We start from the raw sequence: 23,461 nt of genomic DNA, 5'->3' as shown, positions 1-23,461 counted from the left end.
TTTAGAGCAACTATTGCAAGGTCTCATAGAACAGCAAACGCTTCTCACAAATGCGATTCGTGATTTCATTGTGGCATCAAATGCGGGGCATCTCTCGTCGTTGTCTCTACCTGCTTTTCCTCCTTACGACGAGACGGCGGAAGACTGGTCTGATAACGAAAAACGTCTTCGACAGCACTTCTTGGCATTTCATGTCGCGGACGAACAAACATGTAAGTCTCTGTTCCTTTCATGGATTTCACCTCAAATGTATCGGTTGTTGTCGCAATTGGCTCTTTTGAAAGATCCTGCATCTTTGTGCTTTGCCGAAATGTGCTCACTTCTGTCCATCTATTTTCAAAAGCAAACGCATGTGGTAGCCTTTTATCGTTAACAAAAACAACCGAATTGATCCTATCGCGCTTGGGCTGCTGAACTTGATGGCCTCAGTAGAAAGTGTCATTTGTTACTGAAGTTCACAAAGAATCCTACTCCGATTCCATGGACGGGATGTTATTATCTGATCGGCACCCGACAAAGAAGTTAGGCAACGTGCCCTTCAGTTTGCAAATCCGACTCCAGATGAAGTCCTATCCATCACTCAGTCTTTTGAAATTTCTCGCGCCGCTGGAGCGCAAATAGAGGCATGGGGCGATGTCGGGGAAATACAACCTCTGTGCGATGTTGATGAAGCGTGTGGCGTGTCCCCGCTGGCCGACGTGGCCACAGTACGCTCACAAGCGCAGCCTCGGCCTAACCATAAACAAACCTCTAAGAAACTGCAGCAAAACCCACGGCAACTTCCTTCGTGTCCGCGGTGTTTTATGAAACATTCACGAGAAGATTGTCCACAACGTTGGGCCGTGTGTCACAAATGGAAAAAAAAGGGTCATGTGTCATCCGTTTGCAAATCCGACCGCATACATGATGTTCATGAACATGACGCTGAGTCTGATTCTGTGTTGTCTGTCAATTGTACTTCTTCCCTTTCAGGGAATTTATTCCTCACTGTCCAAATACTTGGTCGAGATGTTCGCATGCAGGTGGATACTGGTTCTGCTGCCACTATCATCAATTCTCAGACGTATCTTCAGTTGGGTTCTCCAATCCTGTCACCTGTCACTAGGCAATTACGGACTTACAATAAACAGAAGATTTCTCTCTTGGGACAATTTGATGCTGAGGTATCTTACAAATCTGTCGTTCGCACTGTTCCCATATTTGTGGTCGACCATAGTAATGCGGAGAATCTTTTTGGTTTCGATGCCTTTCGCGTTTTGGGTTCTCCATAGATGACTCTGTCAATATCGTCTCTGATGCTATTCCGTATGCTCAATTGGATTCCTTGTCGGCGACATTTTCGTCCCTTTTTTCTCCTGGGTTAGGCCATGCAAATGACTTCGAAGCTCATATCACGCTCAAACCCACTGCTCGGCCTAAGTTTTTTCGGGCTTGTCCCATTCCTGTGGCCCTTCGTGATCAGGTCAAACGGGAGCTGGATCGTCTCACTGCTTCAGGGGTCTTGCTTCCAGTGAGTGGTCCTCTCCTGTTGTTGTCGTTGCTTAGCCAAATGGTGATATTTGTCTCTGTAGCGATTTCAAAGCCACTGTAAATGCTCAATGCCTTTTCGACACTTACCCTATGCCTCGACCTGAAGAATTGTTCACTAAACTTGCTGGAGGCCAGTATTTTTCTAAACTTGACCTGTCAGAAGCTTATCATCAACTTCCTCTCGACGCTGCTTCCCAGCAGTTTCTGGTCCTTAACACGCCTTTCGGCCTCTATCAATACCAACGATTGCTGAAGAAAGCAGCCAATCAATTGATAGAACATTTTATTGATGAATATGAACAGACGACATTGTTGTCACTGGCTCTACGACTGACAAACATCTTCAAAATCTCCGCACACTTTTTCATGTCTTACAGACTGCCGGTATTAAGTATAATCTTCAGAAATCAAAATTTTTTCAGGCATCTATCACGTACTTGGGGTTTTAACTCTCTCGGGATGGTATTCGTCCGCTTCAGCAAACTGTCACTGCGATCAATGCCCTTCCTCGCCCTGCATCTGTTAAGGAACTGCAGGCCTTCTTGGGGAAAATAGCATACTATCACAAGTTCTTATCGTCTGCTGCTTCGGTGGCTCAGCCATTGCATCGCCTGTTGCGTAAAAACGTGCCTTTTCTCTGGTTCATGTCATGCGATGCAGCTTTCCAGAAATTGAAGACTATGCTGAAACAGGCCCTGTGCCTGGCTGCTTATCGACCTGGCCAACATCTTGTTCTTGCCACGGACGCTTCTCAATACGGGGTCGGTGCAGTCCTTGCGCACCATTTTTCTGACAGTTCTGAACAACCCATTGCTTATGCCTCCAAAACACTCAATGATGCCCAACAAAAGTATTCTCAAATTGAAAAAGAAGCTTTGGCCATTATTTATGCTCTTCATAAGTTTGGTGTTTTTTCTCTATGGATCCAAATTTCATCTTGTTATGGATCACAAACCACTTGTTTCCTTGTTTCATCCATCAACGTCACTTCCAGACAAGGCTGTACACCGCCTCCAGGGTTGGGCTCTTTACTTGTCTCGTTTCAATTATGAGATTCATTTCCAACCGACGGCTCAACTTGCGAATGCTGATGCACTGTCTCCCCTTCCCATGGTTCCTGATCTGGCATTCGATAGGGACGAACTTTTGTGTTTCCACCTGGATGTTGATGAGTACTGGGTTGTGGACAGGTTCCCCATCACCGGGGACCGGCTGGCGGCTGCTACGGGTTCTGACCCTACCCTCTCTCGGGTTTTATGCTGTATTCAGAAGGGTTGGCCAGATCGTCCATCCGCTAAGACTTCTGATCCGTTGCGGAACTACTACGCTTTGTGTTACTGCCTCACGGCTAGGGATGATGTTATCCTCCTTTCCACCGAAAATGCTTCGCCACGTGTTATGGTACCTGTGTCTTTGTGTGCATCAGACTTGCGCCTCCTTCACCAAGAGCACTGGGGTGTCTCTTGCACAAAATCTCTGGCACGCTGTCGTGTACTGGCCCGGCATCGACTCTGAAATCGCACACATGGTCGCTGCCAGCGGCCCTTGTGCGTCACAGGCCGCTGCCCCGAAGTCATCTTTGTCACCGTGGCCTTCGCCTGAGAAGCCCTGGGAGCGTATTCATGCTGACTTCGCGGGACCTTTTTTAGGTACTTATTGGCTTCTCGTTATTGACGCCTACTCTAACTTTCCTTTCATTAACCGTTGCACGTCGCCTACCACCGCGGCAACCACCAATGCTCTAGCTTGCATTTTCTCTTTGGAAGGCCTTCCCTCTACTCTTGTTACTGATAATGGTCTGCAATTTGCCTCTTCCAATTTTGTGGATTTTTGTGCCCGTCACGGTGTCATGCTTGTCACGGCGCCTCCGTTCCATCCACAGTCAAACGGTGAGGCTGAATGACTGGTCTGCACATTTAAGGCTCAGATGAGGAAACTCCTGACTTCTTCTGCTGCTGATGATGTGCTTCTCCAATTTCTGGCTTCTTACCGTTTCACCCCCATGGGCGACCACAGCCCGGCTGAGCTCTTACATGGCCGACAGCCCCACACGCTACTTCATCTTCTGTGGCCTTCCACCTCACGGCCGCAGGTGCCTTCGCTTGGCCAGTTCACCGTCGATGACCTTGTATGGGTACGGGGATATGGAAGGTGGCCAAAATGGAGTCGTGGCCGCATCTTACGACACCGTGGCCAACGCCTGTATGAAATCCAGACGGACATGGGTGTTGCAGTGCATCATTCGGACCAGCTGCGGCCTCGTGTGCTGGCAACGCCTGTTCCGGATGCCGCTACACCACCTTCAGCTCTACCTGACACTCGGGATACTGGAATCTCTCATTACTCACAACGCAGTCCTCTCACCATCATATCAGTGCCAGCACAAGAACTGACGCCACCAGAAGACGTGCCCATGTAGGAACCAGATGACCATCATCTGTCGGAGCAACTCTACTCGCCTCCTTCTCCTACAGACATGGACATATCGCCCATGTCTCCTGTTATAACAACCGGACTTGCTGCAGCGGGCAGATTGGTGCACGGGACCCCAGCAGATTCGACCCCCACGACTCCTGTCATCTCGACCTGTTATCATGGGGGACACTTCCGTCCGTACGGGAAGCCTCCTCCTCGTCTTTACGGCCAGTCAAACTACACTTATGGACGTTAGCAATCTACAGGCCACCTCCACCAAGACCTGTGCAAAAAATTCAAAGGGGGGAAAAGTGTTGTGACTCACCGATCTTTCAAAGTGCCGCTGCGTAGTTACGCGCGTCCTCTACATGCGGCGCTGTCTGCCAGTCATGCAGCAGCAGTGCCACCTAAGCGGCCAGCCAGTCAGTGGCCGCTAGACTTGGACTCAGTTATGATTTGACTGTTAAAGTGTACACATGTCTTACTCTGTTTACTTGATCTGTGACTTTCATGTATTGCGTCTTCCTTGAAATATATTTGTTCAACTTGAAGTTATTACAAATAGCCCTCTACTGATTGACAATGGAGTCAATGTCTTGTTGGATGGATAACCTCCCAATCATCCATGTACTGCTTCCTGTGGAGTGCATTCTTCATTGTGCCAAACAGATGGAAATCACAAGGTGTGTTATCCAGGTTGTAAGACGTATGAGGAAGAACAGTCCAATGGAGCTTTTTGTAGCTCCTGTCAAGTGCGCAGACTTCTGTGAGGCCTTGTGTTGTCATGGAGAAGGAGAAGTTCATTTGCATATTTGTAGTGATGAACGTGCTGAAGTCGTTTCTTCACTTTCCTGGGGGAGCACAGATCAGCTGGCATGCATGAGATTGGAGAGGTTTGGTCAAGCTTGTTGCAGTGATGACAGATGTCTCGCCCAATGATGCACTGTGCTTTTGATCACTGCCAGGTCTCTGTAAGCATTGTACAAGTGTCTATGAGTACCTGCCAATGCTTGGATTTTCTACCAAAAGAAAGTCAATGACAGCTCTCTGCTTGAAATGTACCTACGTTACAGGTGCCATTTGGAACGCTATGTATAGCGCCGCCACCTATCGGAACTTGTGAAGCTATAAAGACTAAAGCAGGGATACTCGACAATGTCCCACAACAAATTCTGCATCTTTTCAACTGAAATGGGCCAAGAAAAAAAGTGTTGCATTCCAAAACAATGATAATGGACCGTAATGGAATTACATCAGGCGGTGTTGAGGGAACTAGATTAGGAAATGAGACACTTACGAGTAGTAGATGAGTTTTGTTATTTGGGCAGCAAAATAAATGGTGATAGCTAAGGTAGAGAGGATATGAAATGCAGACTGGCAATTGGAAGAAAAGCGTATATGAATAAGAGAAATTTGTTAACATTGTGTATAGATTTAAATGTTAGGAAGTATTTTCCAGAAGTATTTGTATGGAGTGTAGCCATGTATGGTAGTGAAACAAGGCCAATAAACAGTTTAGACATGAAGAGAATAGAAGCTTTCGAAATGTGATGTTACAGAAGAATGCTGAACATTAGATAGATAGAGCATGTAACTGAATATAATTGGGGAGAAAAAAAATTTTATGGCACAACTAGACTAGAAGAAGGGATTGGCTGATAGGACACATTCTGAGACATCAAGGTATCAGCAGTTTAATATTGTAGGGAAGAGTGTGTGTGTGTGTGTGTGTGTGTGTGTGTGTGTGTGTGTGTGTGTGTGTGTGTGTGTGAGTGTGTGTTTGGTGGGGGAAGGTAAAAATTGTGGAGGGAGATGGAGAGGTGAATTCAGTTAGCAGATTAAGAAGGGTGTAAGTTGCAGTAAGCTAGTTATTCAAAGATGAAGAGGCTTGCATAGGATAGAGTGGCATGGAGAGCAGCATCAAGCCTGTCTTTGGACTGAAGACCGCAATGACGTAACATAGTGAATCTCTCCTCCTCCCCCTCCCTTCCCCCCACCTCCCTCCTACCCTGTACGTTTCCTTGAGACAGGAAACTTCTGGCCACAAATTTAGAGGTCATGTGAAACTGAGCTTGCCCTTCTCTCACAAGCTGTCCTGTGAATCATGGATGAACAATAACAGGCAGATTCTATATTCCTAGATTTTCCAAAAGTGTTTGACACGGGGCAGTACTGCAGACTGTTGACTAAAGTCTGAGCATATGAGTTAGGCTACCAGATATGTGAGTGGCTCAAGATCTCTTACATAGTAGAACCCAATAAATTGTCAGTGTTCATCAAAAACAAGGTTATCATCAGAAGCACCCCAGAGAAGTATGTTAAGGCTGCTATTATCCACTTTGTACATAAATGATGTGATGAACAGGGAGAGCTGTTTTCTGATGACATTGAGGAGTACAGGAAGGTTTCTTCATTGAGTGACTATAGCAGGATGCAAGATGACTTAGACAAAATTTCTAGTTGGCTAGCTCTAAGTGTAAAAAGGTGTAAGGCAATGCAGATAAGTAGGGGAGACAATTTCTAGTTGGCTAGCTCTAAATGTAGAAAGGTGTAAGGCAACACAGATGAGTAGGGGAGACAATTCTCTAATGTTTGAATACAGCATTAGTAATGTATTACTTGACACATGATGTTGCAAAGCAATATGATACAGCATGAGAATGTAAGGTTTGTAATGGGAAAGGCAAATGATCGACTTCGGTTCTTTGGCCGAGTCTTAGGGAGGTGTAGCTCATCTATAAAGTAGATGGCATATACAGTGGAATTACAATTTTAAGTTATCTGATTTTACATTTTTCACGATTCTACACCATAAATTGTTAGCCCCTGTGAAAAGCCTTTAAGATCAATGCTAAAAGTTCCATAGTTTTACATTTCTTGCTAGTAAGGTTTACCTTGATTCTAAGTTCTTACTCGACGTCTCACTTGACTTTGTCACATTTTCTTCCTATTGACATTTGATGTAACTGAATGAGTTATAAGTAGCACAAAAGCCAGATGGTTCGCACTATGGGTGGTGGCGGAAATAAAGGTCTGTTTAAGGCCATTGTGGAGAAGTGAGACGCGAGAGAGGAAATGCTGACATAATCCATGATTGGTGTTGCCAACACAACTTGCAACATTTAGCTTCACTGTGCAGTTATGGTAAAACTAATGCTAGGTTGCAGTGGTAGTGAAAAAACAAGACAGTCTAAGCAAAGTTTTCCGGACCAAGCCAATATATGACAATGGGCCCAGCCACCGTCTTTTATTGTGCCACATATAACTCAGATTCATCTTTTTGCATGTAATTCTGATTTACTGTATTCAGCAACAAAATCGATTGTCAACCCATCAAATTTAAACAGTGAGTCTCGAGAAATGTACTCAGTCAGAATCAAGGAAATGTTGCCCATTTCTGGCTAATGAACTCTCACTGACTGGCAGCTTACTAAGTCACCCAAAAGCCAGCACAGCTACCACACCACACTAACACATGTAAAGTGAGCTCACCGACTGGATGTGTGGAGAGGGAGAGTGGCGATTCAATGACAGGAGTGCAGGTAGGAGTACAAGCATTTTGTGAAGTGCTGAAAATATACTTCTAGTGCAGATGGTGTGCTATGGCAGAGATGTCCCAAGGAAATAGAACAAGGGTTTTGTGATAGCACATTTTAAAGACTTGTGTTCAAATCTGACAAAGTACAGTTCTAACAACTACGTTCACTACTCACATATATACTTTGTACCACACATACCATAGATCGTTAAAGAGTGGCAGCAGTGACAGAGGGCATGAAGCGAAACTGTAGGACCTGAGCTTTCTTTCAACTTTACATTTTACACAGTGTACAGAAGTTAACTTAGCTGCCTTCTAATTAGCTCGTAATTTCAACTGGAGAAGTAAACTCATTTTTTTACATCTCCGTTCCTCTCGCCAAGCCTAAAATAATACTTCAGCAGTGGTGAGCAAATGAAATGCAGCTTATAAGAAAAGCATTAAACAGTAACAGCAATGGTGACAAAGTGTGTCATTAAGCAGATGTCTGAATTTCTGCTTATGGTTTAACCACTTATCTGGTGTGATGTTTTCGGTTTAGTTCTTGTTCATCAATTTTTGCTTTTTCTGGGTGAGCACAAAGGAAGATCTCTCAAAAATGCATGTTCTGAATGTATAATTTGTGGTCACAGCATATTAGAAAATAGCTTGATTGTCTTGTATCCACACACCAATTTAAAGTTTTTGATGAATTTTTACTTGATCTTACACATCTGTGACTTCTTAAGAAATGATGAAACTCACTAACACGAATTATTATATAAACTTTGTATTGTCATTTAATTTCCTTCACTTAGATTTTATACAAAGTATTGGAGAGGATTGCAATTTTTAATCATACAAAGGTGATTTAAAAAAGTTCTTGGTATCACCACGAGAGGTCAGTGCTAGCACAACGAGTTGTTCATGTGATATTCATTGGACTGTTGTCTGTAAACACGTGTCATGTCAGTGCTCTTGGAAGATAGCTGTGGCAATGATGTGGCTCTGTTGTTATTCCCGCGTAGTAATGTGCAAAGGTGGAAAAAATTCGAGCAGTGATTAAGTACTTCATAAAGAAATGTATGAAAGCAAAGATCATTCATGCTGATTTCCAGAAACTGGGTGACTCTGCTCCTTGATATTCAACTGTTGCCAAGTGGACAAATGAATTTAAATTTGGTTGGGAGAGCTTAGATGATGATCTGCACAGTGGTTGGCCAAGATGTGTGGTCATGGAGGATCACCGATTGAAAGTGCTCACACATGCCAGATGTCATGTAAAAGGGTATATCACATTTTAACTGAAGAATTAGAAATGAAAAAAATATCTGCAAGATGGGTGCCATGACTCTTGATGCTGGATCAAAAACGCATGAGAATGGACATATCAGAACAATGTTTGGCCCATTTTAGAAGAAATGAACAAAATTTTTTGCACTGGTTTGTGACCACAGATGAAACTTGGGTGCACAACTATGAGACAAAACAACAGTCAAAGCAGTGGAAACATGCTGATTCTTCGTCACCAAAGAAAGCAAAGACAATTCCTTCAGTGCGAAAGGTCATGGCATCAGTGTTCTGGGATGCGAAGGGGATTCTGTTTGTAGATTATCTCCCTACTGGGCAAACAATTACTGGAGAATAGTATGCTAATCTTCTGGGCAAATTGTAACAAAAGACACAGAAAAAAGGCTAGGTTTGGCAAGGAACAAAGTCATCTTCCATCAAGACAATGCATGCCTGCACACATGTGCCGTTGCCATGGCAAAGTTACATGAACTAAGGTATGAACTGTTGCCACACTCACCTCATTCACCTGCTATGGCTCCATCAGACTTCCATCTATTCCCAAAACTGAACATTTTTCTTGGTGGACGAAGATTCACTTCAAATGAAGAATTGATAGCCAGCGTAGACAACTATTTACAGGCCTGGAGGAAACTCATTTTTGAGATGGGATCAAGGCACTGGAACATCGTCAGATCAAGTGCATTAATCTACAAGGAGACTATATCGAAAAATAAAAAAATGTTTCATTGATATAAGTACTTTTTCTCTATTCCGTTCTGAGAACTTTTCAAACCACCCTCGTATATGCCAATTACGTGTGTTTTTGCTCGTGTTTGGGGGAGGGGGTTTACATTTTCCTTGATTCTGCATTTTCTTCGGTTTTGCGTTTTTTTAGTCTGGCATGCACGAAAACATAAAATAGGGGTTTTTCTGTAGAAGACTAGTGTGACCCATTCATGAGTACTGCTTGAGCATTTGGAATCCCCATTAGACTGGATTAAAGGATGACACCAAAGCAATACAGAGGTGAGCTGCTAGATTTGTTACCTTTAGGTTTGATCATCGCACAAGTGTAACACAAATGCTTCATAAACTTAAATGGGAATCCCTAGAGGTCAAACAGGAATCCCAGGATGGAAGACAACATTGTTCTACAAGGCACTGTTGAGGAAATGTTGAAAACCAGCATTTGAGACCCACTGCAAAACACTACATCTACATCCATACTCCGCAAGCCACCTGACGGTGTGTGGTGGAGGGTACCTTGGGTACCTCTATCGGTTCTCCCTTCTATTCCAGTCTCGTATTGTTCGTGGAAAGAAGGATTGTCGGTTTGCTTCTGTGTGGGCTCTAATCTCTCTGATTTTATCCTCATGGTCTCTTCGTGAGACATACGTAGGAGGGAGCAATATACTGCTTGACTCTTCAGTGAAGGTATGTTCTCGAAACTTTAACAAAAGCCCGTACTGAGCTACTGAGCGTCTCTCCTGCAGAGTCTTCCACTGGAGTTTATCTATCATCTCCGTAATGCTTTCGCTATTACTAAATGATCCTGTAACAAAGCGCGCTGCTCTCCGTTGGATCCTCTCTATCTCTTCAATCAACCATATCTGGTACGGATCCCACACTGCTGAGCAGTATTCAAGCAGTGGGCGAACAAGCGTACTGTAACCTACTTCCTTTGTTTTCGGATTGCAGTTCCTTAGGATTCTTCCAATGAATCTCAGTCTGACATCTGCTTTACCGACGATCAACTTTATATGATCATTCCATTTTAAATCACTCCTAATGCGTACTCCCAGATAATTTATGGAATTAACTGCTTCCAGTTGCTAACCTGCTATTTTGTAGCTAAATGATAAGGGATCTATCTTTCTATGTATTCGTAGCACATTACACTTTTCTACATTGAGATTGAATTGCCATTCCCTGCACCATGTGTCAATTCGCTGCAGATCCTCCTGAATATCAGTACAATTTTCCATTGTTACAACCTCTCGATACACCACAGCATCATCTGAAAAAAGCCTCAGTGAACTTCCGATGTCATCCACAAGGTCATTTATGTATATTGTGAATAGCAACGGTCCTATGACACTCCCCTGCGGCGCACCTGAAATCACTCTTACTTCGGAAGACTTCTGTCCATTGAGAATGACATGCTGCGTTCTGTTATCTAGGAACTCTTCAATCCAATCACACAATTGGTCTGATAGTCCATATGCTCTTACTTTGTTCATTAAACGACTGTGGGGAACTGTAACGAACGCCTTGCGGAAGTCAAGAAACACGGCATCTACCTGTGAACCCGTGTCTGTGGCCCTCTGAGTCTCGTGGACAAATAGCGCGAGCTGGGTTTCACACGACCATCTTTTCCGAAACCCATGCTGATTCCTACAGAGTAGATTTCTAGTCTCCAGAAAAGTCATTTTACTCGAACATAATGTGTTCCAAAATTCTACAACTGATCGACGTTAGAGATATAGGTCTATAGTTCTGCACATCTGTTCGACGTCCCTTCTTGAAAACGGGGATGACCTGTGCCCTTTTCCAATCCTTTGGAACACTACGCTCTTCTAGAGACCTATGGTACACCGCTGCAAGAAGGGGGGCAGGTTCCTTCGTGTACTCTGTGTAATATCGAACTGGTATCACGTCAGGTCCAGCGGCCTTTCCTCTTTTGAGTGATTTTAATTGTTTCTCTGTTCCTCTGTCATCTATTTCGATATCTACCATTTTGTCATCCGTGCGACAATCTAGAGAAGGAACTACAGTGCAGTCTTCCTCTGTGAAACAGCTTTGGAAAAAGACATTTAGTATTTCGGCCTTTAGTCTGTCATCCTCTGTTTCAGTACCATTTTGGTCACAGAGTGTCTGGACATTTTGTTTTGATCCACCTACCGCTTTGACATAAGACCGAAATTTCTTAGGATTTTCTGCCAAGTCAGTACATAGAACTTTACTTTCGAATTCATTGAACGCCTCTCGCATAGCCCTCCTCACACTACATTTTGCTTCGCGTAATTTTTGTTTGTCTGCAAGGCTTTGGCTATGTTTACGTTTGCTGTGAAGTTCCCTTTGCTTCCGCAGAAGTTTTCTAACTCGGTTGTTGTAACACGGTGGCTCTTTTCCATCTCTTACGATCTTGCTTGGCACATACTCATCTAACGCATATTGTACGATGGTTTTGAACTTTGTCCACTGATCCTCAGCACTATCTGTACTTGGGACAAAACTTTAGTGTTGAGCCATCAGGTACTCTGAAATCCGCTTTTTGTCAAAAGCGCTGATTCCCTGTTCTGCGTTAACTGTTTCAAATAGTTCGGGGCTGTTTGTCACCATTAGGTCTAATATGTTATCGCCACGAGTCGGTTCTCTGTTTAACTGCTCAAGGTAGTTTTCAGATAAAGCACTTAAAAACATTTCACTGGATTCTTTGTCCCTGCCACCCATTATGTACGTTTGAGTCTCCCAGTCTATATCCAGCAAATTAAAATCTCCACCCAGAACTATAACATGGTGGGGAAATCTACTCGAAATATTTTCCAAATTATCCTTCAGGTGTTCAGCCACAACAGCTGCTGAGCCAGGGGGCCTATAGAGACATCCAATTACCATGTCTGAGCCTGCTTTAACAGTGACCTTCACCCAAATTATTTCAAATTTCGGATCTCCGTCAATTTCCTTCGATACTATTGCACTTCTTATCGCTATAAACACGCCCCTCCCCCCTTCACTGTCCAGCCTGTCTCTGCGGTATACATTCCAATATGAGTTTAGGATTTCATTACTGTTTACGTCTGGTTTCAGCCAACTTTCTGTCCCTAGTACTATATGGGCGTTGTGACCATTTATTAATGAGATCAGGTCTGGGACCTTTCTATAGACACTCCTGCAGTTTACTGTCAGCACATTAATATTGTTATTCCCTACTGCCGACGATGAACATTTCACGTAAGGGCCACGAGTATAAGATGAGAAGAATTAGGGCTCGTACAGAGGGTTATAGAAGATATTCTTCCTTTACTATATTTCCAAGTGCAAGAGGAAAAGAAAGGACTGTTAGTGGTATGTAACACCTTCCGCATGCTCCATGTTCCATATGGTGGCTAGTGCAGTATGTATGTGGATGTAATTAACAATGCAGGAATATTTCTAATGTGTTAATTTGTATTAGGGTTAGTCAGTGTGGTTAATATGGAAAATAATGAATTTTTCAAGGAAATAACTTCTCATACTATCCAGGGAACAGTCATTATTAGGTAAACTTTTGACAATTAATTAGAAAGGTAACCAATTTTACTTTTATTTTGCAGGTTTACCAGTGAACGGCGTCATTTGTGTTCACCATTACATCTTGAACATGTGCAGTGGGCTGCTCGCCTTGTACCAAATCATAATTTGCTGCACTTCCGAAAAAATGCAGATTTAGATGGGTTTGTTCCAGATCTTTCAGCAAAAACACGACATTCACATGAAATATATCAGTTAAAGGTTTCAACAGAGCCAGGAAATGGACTTTTCGAAGTCTCCATGCGATACAATATACAAGAAGACAGCTTTACCATTCGAGTAAGTGTTTTAAATAGTAGCATGAATTGTTTTTTCCTCTGATAAATTTAAGAAGTGCAATGAAACTTTTCAAATTTATTATGGTCTTCTTTAGCTTTTTAGTGTGTTGCATAATACCGACTACAAGGAAAAATATTGTTTTGTCGGATACTTATCCTCTAATGTCCAAACAGTCATGAAGTGGAACTTATCGTTTTAGAATGTAAGAGGAGAGATCTGGTTATCTCTAACTTGAAAAGTAGTGTAGTAGTGTAGAAGTCCTGCACCAACTTTCCAATACCTAAAAACTAAAACTTAACTTCAAGGCACTATTACTGTACAGTAGGTTGTCTCGCTGAGTGAATGCTGCTCCACTCTGTGCCTGAAACATAATGGAATGGCACTATTGGCCTTCCTGATCAAATTTCTTATAAAGAAAGGAGAGTGGGAACTCTGAAACTTATAAAATGCCTCTATAATGAGGCCCTTCTCTTAGAGACTTCTACATTCACCCAAATGAATTTCCTGGTTAAGGTAAATAGTTTGTAGAATTTCCAGCTGTGGCAAAACTGAATAACCTTTGTACTAAGTGTTGCTATGGAGAACTGATAGACACTGTAACAATAACACTGCAGTAAGGATAATGTAATATGCAGTGCACAAGACATAAAAAAAATCAGTGAAGAAATACAGAAAACATCTGGTTTTAAGTTAACTTTTAACAGTTTGGTTTTAAGTTAACTTTCAATGATGGCCCCACCAGATCATGTTTAAGGTATGTTCATATTTCCCGAGGAAAAGAAAGAAACCTGAATGGCTGGATAAGGATTTGAACCACTTTCCTCCTGTATATGAGGTCAGCGCCTTAATCATTGTACCACCTTGCACTCAGTTCTGCTAAGGTATATTGATTTATTACAAAACTGAGCATTAAAAAAATAAAAAAGTTGGGGCTTTTCCCACTGGCATTTAGAGGCTACATGACAAGAAACTATGCTCATTACCAAAGTACATCACAGTTGCATCACAAACCTGTAAAATTAGTAATAGTAGTAGTAGTAGTAGTAGTAGCAGCAGCAGCTTTATTCATTTGTAGATCTCTTTTACAAGGATATAGGACGTGTCAAAGTATTTACAAGTTTAGACCAATTTAAAATAAGATAATTCATATACACATACATTTACAGACTTCTAGTTAGAAACAATCATTAGATTTACTCCTGGTGTACAACAATTTTTTTTTGCTAATAACATATTAAATAATGTAATGCTACACTGTTCACTCGTATCTCACTATCAGTCACTGCACACACTATACACATTGTTTCATAACACTTCACTCATTAAGCGTACACACACACACACACACACACACACACACACACACACACACACACACACACACACACTGGTGATCTCTGGGCCATTTTCTGTACCACAACTTCCCATTTGCTATCCTGAAAAACTGAGTCAGCATCCCTCTATAATGAGTGAGACGTTGACCTCAGAAAGAGGAAGAGGTGTTAGTATTGTGCAATGCATAGCTTGGGAGTAAGTTTTTCTAGAAAAGGAAAAAGAAGGAAAAAAGGTGTTATGTGGAATGTTGGATGATTTATAATCATTATTATTATATATTTGTATAACTTTTTTTTACCAAACCCCTACTCTGTTTTATCTAAGCAATCCTTCAATGTATAAAATGTATTGTACGAGGTGCATTCAAGTTCTAAGGCCTCCGATTTTTTTTCTCCGGACTGGAAAGAGATAGAAACATGCGCATTGTTTTAAAATGAGGCCGCGTTCATTGTCAATACATCCCACAGATGGCAGCACCGTACAACAGATGGAATTTTACCGCCAGCGGCGAGAATGAGAACTGTTTTAAATACTTAAAATGGCAACGTTTTCCATACTTGAACAGCGTGCAATCATTCGTTTTCTGAATTTGCATGGTGTAAAACCAATTGAAATTCATCGACAGTTGAAGGAGACATGTGGTGATGGAGTTATGGATGTGTCGAAAGTGCGTTCGTGAGTGCGACAGTTTAATGAAGGCAGAACATCGTGTGACAACAAACCGAAACAACCTCGGGCTCGCACAAGCTGGGCTGACGACATGATCGAGAAAGTGGAGAGAATTGTTTTGGGGGATCGCTGAATGACTGTTGAATGGATCGCCTCCAGAGTTGGCATTTCTGTGGGTTCTGTGCACACAATCCTTAATGACGACCTGAAAATGTGAAAAGTGTCATCCAGGTGGGTGCCACGAATGCTGACGGATGACCACATGGCTGCCCGTGTGGCATGTTGCCAAGCAATTTTGACGCGCAATGACAGCATGAATGGGACTTTCTTTTCGTCGGTTGTGACAATGGATGAGACGTGGATGCCATTTTTCAATCCAGAAACAAAGCGCCAGTCAGCTCAATGGAAGCACACAGATTCACTGCCACCAAAAAAATTTTGGGTAACCGCCAGGGCTTAAAAAAAAATGGTGTCCATGTTCTGGGACAGTGAGGGCGTAATCCTTACCCATTGCGTTCCAAAGGGCACTACGGTAACAGGTGCATCCTACGAAAATGTTTTGAAGAACAAATTCCTTCCTGCACTGCAACAAAAACGTCCGGGAAGGGCTGCGCGTGTGCTGTTTCACCAAGACAACCCACCCGCACATCGAGCTAATGTTACGCAACAGTTTCTTCGTGATAACAACTTTGAAGTGATTCCTCATGCTCCCTACTCACCTGACCTGGCTCCTAGTGACTTTTGGCTTTTTCCAACAATGAAAGACACTCTCCGTGGCAGCACATTCACCAGCCGTGCTGCTATTGCCTCAGCGATTTTCCAGTGGTCAAAAGAGACTCCTAAAGAAGCCTTCGCCGCTGCCATGGAATCATGGTGTCAGTATTGTGAAAAATGTGTGCGTCTACAGGGCGATTACATCGAGAAGTAACGCCAGTTTCATCGATTTCGGGTGAGTAGTTAATTAGAAAAAAAATCGGAGGCCTTGGAACTTGAATGCACCTCGTATAACAGGTACTTTGTAGCTGCCTTTTTAAATAAGTGTATTTTTGCAATTTCTTTTATCTCTTTTGGTAATTTATTGTATAGTTTTATCCCTTGGTAGCAAATGCTATTTTGAGTTTTATGTTTATTTTTTCTTGGCAAATGTAAGTTGAGTCTAGCTCTTGTTCCATGGTCACAGACAACTATTTATGCAGTAATTACCAGTGTCATTTTTGATGTGTACAACTGACTGGTAAATGTATTCACACAGAGCAGTTAAAATCCCCAGTGTTTTGAACAGATCTTTACAAGGAGTTTGACTTCCATTTTTGGTTATGATTCTTATGGCTCTTTTCTGGAGTTATAACCAGTTAGTTTGCAGCTGAAGTCACATCACAGTTTCATTATATCTCATTAGTTTAACTCTGTGACTTGTATTTTTTAGCAATATTGTCTGTAGAAAGATCTGATTCAGTCATTTATAGTGATTAGTTGTCAAAAAATTTAACCATTGTATTATGGAGTGTGGATTCCAATAATTGTGTGGTTAAGCATTGCAATATGAAATCTACACAGTGTAATGGCAAGGACTTGAATAATGGAGAAATTGGGTTTAAAGTTTGGTAAGACCTTCTCAACATGGGTTCTCAGTGCTTTCTCAAAGTCTTGTCCAGAAAATATTGAAATGGTTTTTACCTTCATAATGTATCGCCACAGACTGTTCACACACTGAACCTTACGTTCTCCTTCTGAGCTTGTGAAAAATTCCTCTGTCTCTCTCTCTGTGTCCCTCTACACCTTTTACTTTTTTTATCTTCTCCAGTTCTGCTACACAAACATCAAAAATGAATTTTCAGACAGAAATTTGCCTTAACATTTAAATCATTTTCGTGAATGTGCTGAAAATTCCAGTAATGGTCCATTCGATTATTGGCCTTTTTCGGTGTTTTTCATTTTCTAACAATGCTACTATTACCACATTGCCCCTGTTCTCTTATCTGCTTTCCTTATTTTCAGGTTTTACACTTTCTATTGGTTTCTCATTCCATATTTCAGATAATATCATTTATATTCACATCTGCTTTTATTCAAGTTCTAGAATCTCTCCTCCCCTTGACATGGTTTATGAGAAACAGATATGGATCAAATTATTCCAATCCACCACATACATAACAGAACGCAGCATGTCATTCTCAATGGAAAGAAGTCTTCCGAAGTTAGAGTGATTTCAGGTGTGCCACAGGGGAGTGTCATGGGACCGTTGCTATTCACAATATACATAAATGACCTTAAGGATAACATCGGAAGTTCAATGAGGCTTTTTGCGAACATTGCTGTAGTATATTGAGAGGTTGTAACAATGGAAAATTATACTGAAATGCAGGAGGATCTGCAACGAATTGAGGCATGATGCAGGGAATGGCAATTGAATCTGAATGTAGACAAGTGTAATGTGCTGTGAATACATAGAAAGAAAGAAAGATCCTTTATCATTAAGCTACAATATAGCAGGTCAGCAACGGGAAGCAGTTAATTCCACAAATTATCTGGGAGTAGGCATTAGGAGTGATCTAAAATGGAATGACCATATAAAATTAATCGTCGGTAAAGCAGATGCCAGACTGAGATTCATTGGAAGAATCCTAAGGAAATGCAGTCCGAAAACAAAGTAAGTAGGTTACAGTACACTTGTTCGCCCACTGCTTGAATACTGCTCACCAGTGTGGAATTCATACCAGATATGGTTGATAGAAGAGATAGAGAAGATCCAACAGAGAGCAGCATGCTTCGTTACAGGATGATTTAGTAATCGCGAAAGCGTTACGGAGATGATAGATAAACTCCAGTGGAAAAGACTGCAAGAGATATGCTCAGTAGCTCAGCACGGGCTTTTGTTGAAGTTTCGAGAACATACCTTCACCGAGGAGTCGAGCAGTATATTGCTCCCTCCTATGTACACCTCACGAAGAGATCATGTGGATAAAATCAGAGAGATTAGAGCCCACACAGAGGCATACCGACACTCTTCCTTTCCACGAGCAATACGAGACTGGAACAGAAGGGAGAACCGATAGAGGTACTCAAAGTACCCTCCGCCACACACCGTCAGGTTGCTTGCGGAGTATGGATGTAGATGTAGATGTAGATCATGTATGTTGGTTTGCAGAAGACAGTATTACATGATGTTGTTAAGAATAACAAAATATATTCAATAGCATAAAGACGCTTCAGCTTAATGAATGCGTGAAGAATGCAGTGTTATGTGTAACTGACATTATAAGACTGAGAGAGAAACAGGGTATAAAGTGCCTCTCCATGTAGTAGCATAAAAATCGGGTTCTCAAATAATTTTGAAATGACTGTTGCTAGCGTTTTTAAGTGTCTGATAAGTATCTGACAGGAGCAAAAAGTTTCATTTAACATTTGAAATGACTTATTACATGCTGGTAGTGGGGAAGTCAGAGCTGAAGCATAAGCTGACATGTGTCTTATCACTTTGCATGATTTCAGGCATGAGAAGAAACAACTAGAAGACGGCTGTAGGATTTGGGAGGAGGAACAATGCGATACTTAGGATAAAGAGGTTTGATTGTCTTTTATGTGTTGTGAGGAGAATATTGGTACAAGTTTTGTAACGAGTGGAATTCAGATGAAACAACAAGCTGACATGTGTTCACTGATCTCATACCTTATAGCACCCCTATTCCCACATTGGCATGCAAAAAGTTTCCAGATGATGGAGTGCATGGTAGTGTGGGACGTAGATGACACTGTATGGCCATACATAGGTCACGCTATTTCGGTAGATTACAAGCTTATTAGTGTGTTCTGAACTAATCTTCTATGACATCCCATGCATTTTTGATTATGGCAAATCAGCATGGGTCTCAAACTTCCTTAGCATATGTTTGGTCATTTGGCATTGAAAACAGTCGTGACAGAAAATGCCATATCCTGGGAGAAGATATCATTTATGAAAGGAGTAGCAATAAAATGAATGTTGTCCATAGTTTTCATGGTGCAGTCTGTAGCAACCTCAGGTTTCCTAAAATATAATCTCACCAAAGCCACAATGTCCAGTGATACAAGTGTTCCCTTGGAAGGTGGCATAACCAGACAGGGACATTGATCACCTGTAATAGGAAGCTGAATTGTTCAGAAGAGGCTACTTATTTCTGTTATTCATTGGAACAAGAATGATGTTGGTGTACCCACTGAAGTCATAAATGAGAATGTTATTGGGCCAGTGAGCAAGCAAAAGTATGTCATCTGCTAACTAGTACCTTTTTTTAACAATGTGCAGCGAATGATTTGTACCAGAAATGTTTGCCTAATCAGCGTTACAAATTTGTTATGTCCCACTCTTGGATGAAGTGTGAACATCCTACGCTTTACAGTGAAATGCTTCATACAAAATAAATGGTCATTTAATAGATACTAATGATTGTGAAGCTTGTTAAAGCTAAGACGCCATTACAGCATGCCCTTTATCAAAGTCAACTGTTGTGAGTTAGGTCATACTCACACTTTCCAAGATCATCTCAAAAAATGTTCTGTACTCAGATGCAAATTACCTGCTGTTGTTAGCTCCTTGTTTATAGGTTATTGGTTGTCATGCTAGTCTACACTACAACAAACAATTTATAACATAAAAAATGTTTTTCTCAGTGATGCCGTTTCTTTCTAGTTATAGAATTTGATCCAGGGAAACTCTTTTTACATAAGAAAATGGTTTTTGTTGTAGTGCTTTTAGAGCATTGGCCGCAGTGTGTCACTGTGGACTATACAAATGTTTTGATTGTTTTGATTAGATTAGACCTCTGTGCAAGTAGGATTGTACAGAAATATGATAACTCACTAAACTTCTTATCTCTCAAGGGGATCTTTCAGACGGGACCTCTTTGATTTTTGTCATATGTATAGGATTTGAAAGTCAGTGCCTGGACATCAATTTCCTTACAACAGTAGAATGCAATCCCCTGCCCCAGAAAGACCTCAAAAAATCACTTTTGAAGATTAAAAGGTGTTCCAAGCTTTAAGTATAAAGGTAGCTGAGTAGTATGAAAGTATGATAACCACAAATGTTTGTGAATGTTTTTTGTCTGTTAGCTTAAATGGTTAGCAATCTTTTCATTGTGATACAAAGCCTTCTTCTGTATGTGGTGAGTAGCAATCTATACTTTTCATAATAAAAGTTGTTGGTGCACATCTGACTGACTGATTGTTTGTCTTATATACTTTTTTAAAATTATATATTTTAAAGTTATAGTTTTACTAACAAGTGGAATATTAGTTATCAAACATTGAATCATAATTTTTTAATTAATAAACATAAGATGATGCAAATATTCTTAATGTATTAAAAACTGGCACAAAAATACCAAACGTCAATAGAAAATAGACACTTGATTTCTAGAGACTGAACAGTATCATTTATACATATAATTTTTTCATCTTAACAGCAAGGGCATTTTACATATATGCATCAAATTTTAATTATATTAATACAACCAATAACTAAAAATACAATGATTGTATGTTTGTTAAGAAATTATGATTCAGTATTTATTAATTAAAGTTTCCATTTGTCAATAAATAAGGAAAGTAAAAAGAACAAGTCAACTAATGAGGTTCAGACCAGTGACTTTGCAATCATTAGACTTCTACACTACGCCCGCAGCAACCAGAAACTACATTAATAAGATCAAAGTAATTTTGTACATAGCAAAGCTCAGAAAACTTGCAATCTTCAAAGACTTTTCTAATTTCATTATACTGCTTCAGGATATTGGACCTCCAAATCTTATAAATATGAAGAAAATCAAAGAGGGCTGGTCTGTAAGGTCCCCTTGCCAGTAACACTCCTGTAACAGAATAAATGTAGGCCTAAACAGAGAATTATATAAAATAAATATGTATCCAAATATTTTTGCTCCTCGTATCTGTTAAAGAGCTTTAAGTTCATTTAACATTCTCCCGTGCTGTTAGAGCATAGTTTCATGTGTTGCACAATTTGATATTGCTCTTTTTTTTGATATGTGAAATTTTTTTACTTCAGATACTCATGAGTTACCAGGATATACAGGTTATGAATTCTCATTCAGTTGTACATTTTTATAGCAATGTTTTATGTAGTAACATCCAATATGACCTCTATTCAACTAAAAAAGATGAATAATTTTGTAAATTATTTCATGAAAAATTCTTGATACTCAATTTTTCCCATTGTTCCTGCAGATTGAAGATGTCAGCCGCATAAATCGTTATGGGAGTGCCGCTTCCTGCCTAAGCAGTGCTGACCATCATTTAAGCAAGTACTGTTACTGCAAACTTCGACAACCAAATGAGCATTGAAAATGTTTAATATTGTCCACACATGCTATTATTTGGAAGGGGTACTAAAACAGTTTGCCTTCTTTTAATGACTCCATCTATGATATATTTTTCCTGTTTTTGTGTGTGAATTTGTAGTGGAAGTGATACAAGCATAACTGATGAGTGACAAACTACTGAAGAAATTGTCAGTCCCAAGCAGATATTCAGCCTCAATCTGAAATAGTGAGAGCGCTGTGAGTTCAGATCTTTGCTTTTCTCATATATCCTTTATTGCGTTGTGCACATATCTTCAACAGATATGTGCATCTACGTCTATAATCTGCAAGTAGAGGGTAAGTGTTTTTATGTTCTGTGTTAACTACATGAAGTCAGTAAGAGACCAAAATCAAAATAAATGTTGCACAGTGATACTGTTTTGATATTGTGTAGTTCTAATAACAAATATTTGTCTTACACCAATGAGATCTGTTAACCAATGTGATATATAAAAATGGAAACATATGTTCAGCACCAGAAATAGTCAAATGTCTTGCCAATTTCTAAACTGGTGCACATTTTTAATATTTAATTAGCTATTAAAAGCTCAAGGTGACACATAACACTTCCTTGCTTCCTTTCAGACCATCTTTGTCATTAATGACAGGTTCTGTACAATGCAAATATTCCACATTTCATTTAAATTTGAACATTGAGTTGTTCATGATACTTGATAAGAGAATTCCTACAATGGCATTTACTTTGTTTTATAAAGTTGCTTGCCTTTCTTATGCTAGTCAGTGTACAGTTATTTATGAAAAAATGACTTACTTAAGTTTAAAATAAATACAAAAGTCAGGTACCATTTATATGTGTTATTGTTGTGTAGTTTTAACCTGCCAGACTGTCATTTTTATATGGAAATTTAACACGGTTGTAAGGAGCTATGCTAGTCATTCCATGTCTTTAAAAAAACTGATTATTTTGATTTAATGTTGCCAGTATTTTTTTCCTCCTGTAAAATGGTGTGTGTGTATACTGTGGATACTAGCTTAAAAAGTTATTTTAGAAATAGAAATTTGAAGAAATGTAAACAGGCAAGATTTGTCAAAGGAGTTGAAGAAAGCTATTTTTATATTTCATAAGGCTGGAATAATGTTTGTAAGTAGAATAATGGAGAAAAGTACCACAAAGCAGCATATGTATGTCTGAATATTTGTAAGTTGATATATTCCCATATGCCATGGAGTATACTTGTTTCCTAATTTTGTATGTGTAATTATTACTATTATTTATTAATTATTATTATTGTTGTTATCATCATGATAATCATCAACAATTGTGTTACAGTGGCAGAGGTATGCAACTTTGAGACATTTATAAGATTAATAATGTTCCAGAAATGTACTGACAATGTAAATTACCTAAAACATTCATGCTTACACAGCATACTTTGCTGTATGATAACATTTTTATACTGAAGTTAATAATACTGCATTTGGTAATACTCAGGATCCATTTTGTTAAAATTGCTGTATTAAGACTTAATAATCAGTACTGTATTTACATGAATTGCAAGTTTGTGTGTCATAAATTGTTACCAAAACTGTAAAGACACAAATGTCACTGAATACATTTGTTATTATTTTTATTCCTGTCTAATGAACTTGCTGCACAATAACTATTTTCATTCCCTAAATAGGAGATATCAGCAGAAAAATTAAAACTGTGGATATCAGAGAGACACTGACATTTGCGTTCAACAGTAGTGAAATTGTGATTTTCATCAAATGAGAATGAATGTAAATGAACAGAAGTCAAAGAAAGATTTAGGTG

General features: G+C 40.3%; 1 protein-coding gene across 2 annotated transcripts in view; it reads left to right on the top strand.

Moving 5' to 3' along the window:
• Positions 1–23,256, top strand: part of LOC126161922 (uncharacterized) — a 270,341-nt gene extending 247,085 nt beyond the window's left edge. For both annotated transcript variants that reach the window (XM_049918094.1, XM_049918095.1), the window contains exons 12-13: positions 13,072–13,327; positions 21,551–23,256. In XM_049918094.1, coding sequence (XP_049774051.1) covers positions 13,072–13,327; positions 21,551–21,667 — 373 coding nt within the window. In that variant the 3' untranslated portion in view covers positions 21,668–23,256. The remainder of the gene's footprint in view (positions 1–13,071; positions 13,328–21,550) is intronic.
• Positions 23,257–23,461: the final 205 nt, after the last annotated feature.

This window comes from Schistocerca cancellata, chromosome 2 (assembly GCF_023864275.1).
Source record: "Schistocerca cancellata isolate TAMUIC-IGC-003103 chromosome 2, iqSchCanc2.1, whole genome shotgun sequence".
Classification (NCBI taxonomy): Eukaryota; Metazoa; Arthropoda; class Insecta; order Orthoptera; family Acrididae; genus Schistocerca; species Schistocerca cancellata.
The sequence above is the reverse complement of the archived record's forward strand: the minus strand, read 5'-3'. Positions and strand labels throughout refer to the sequence as shown.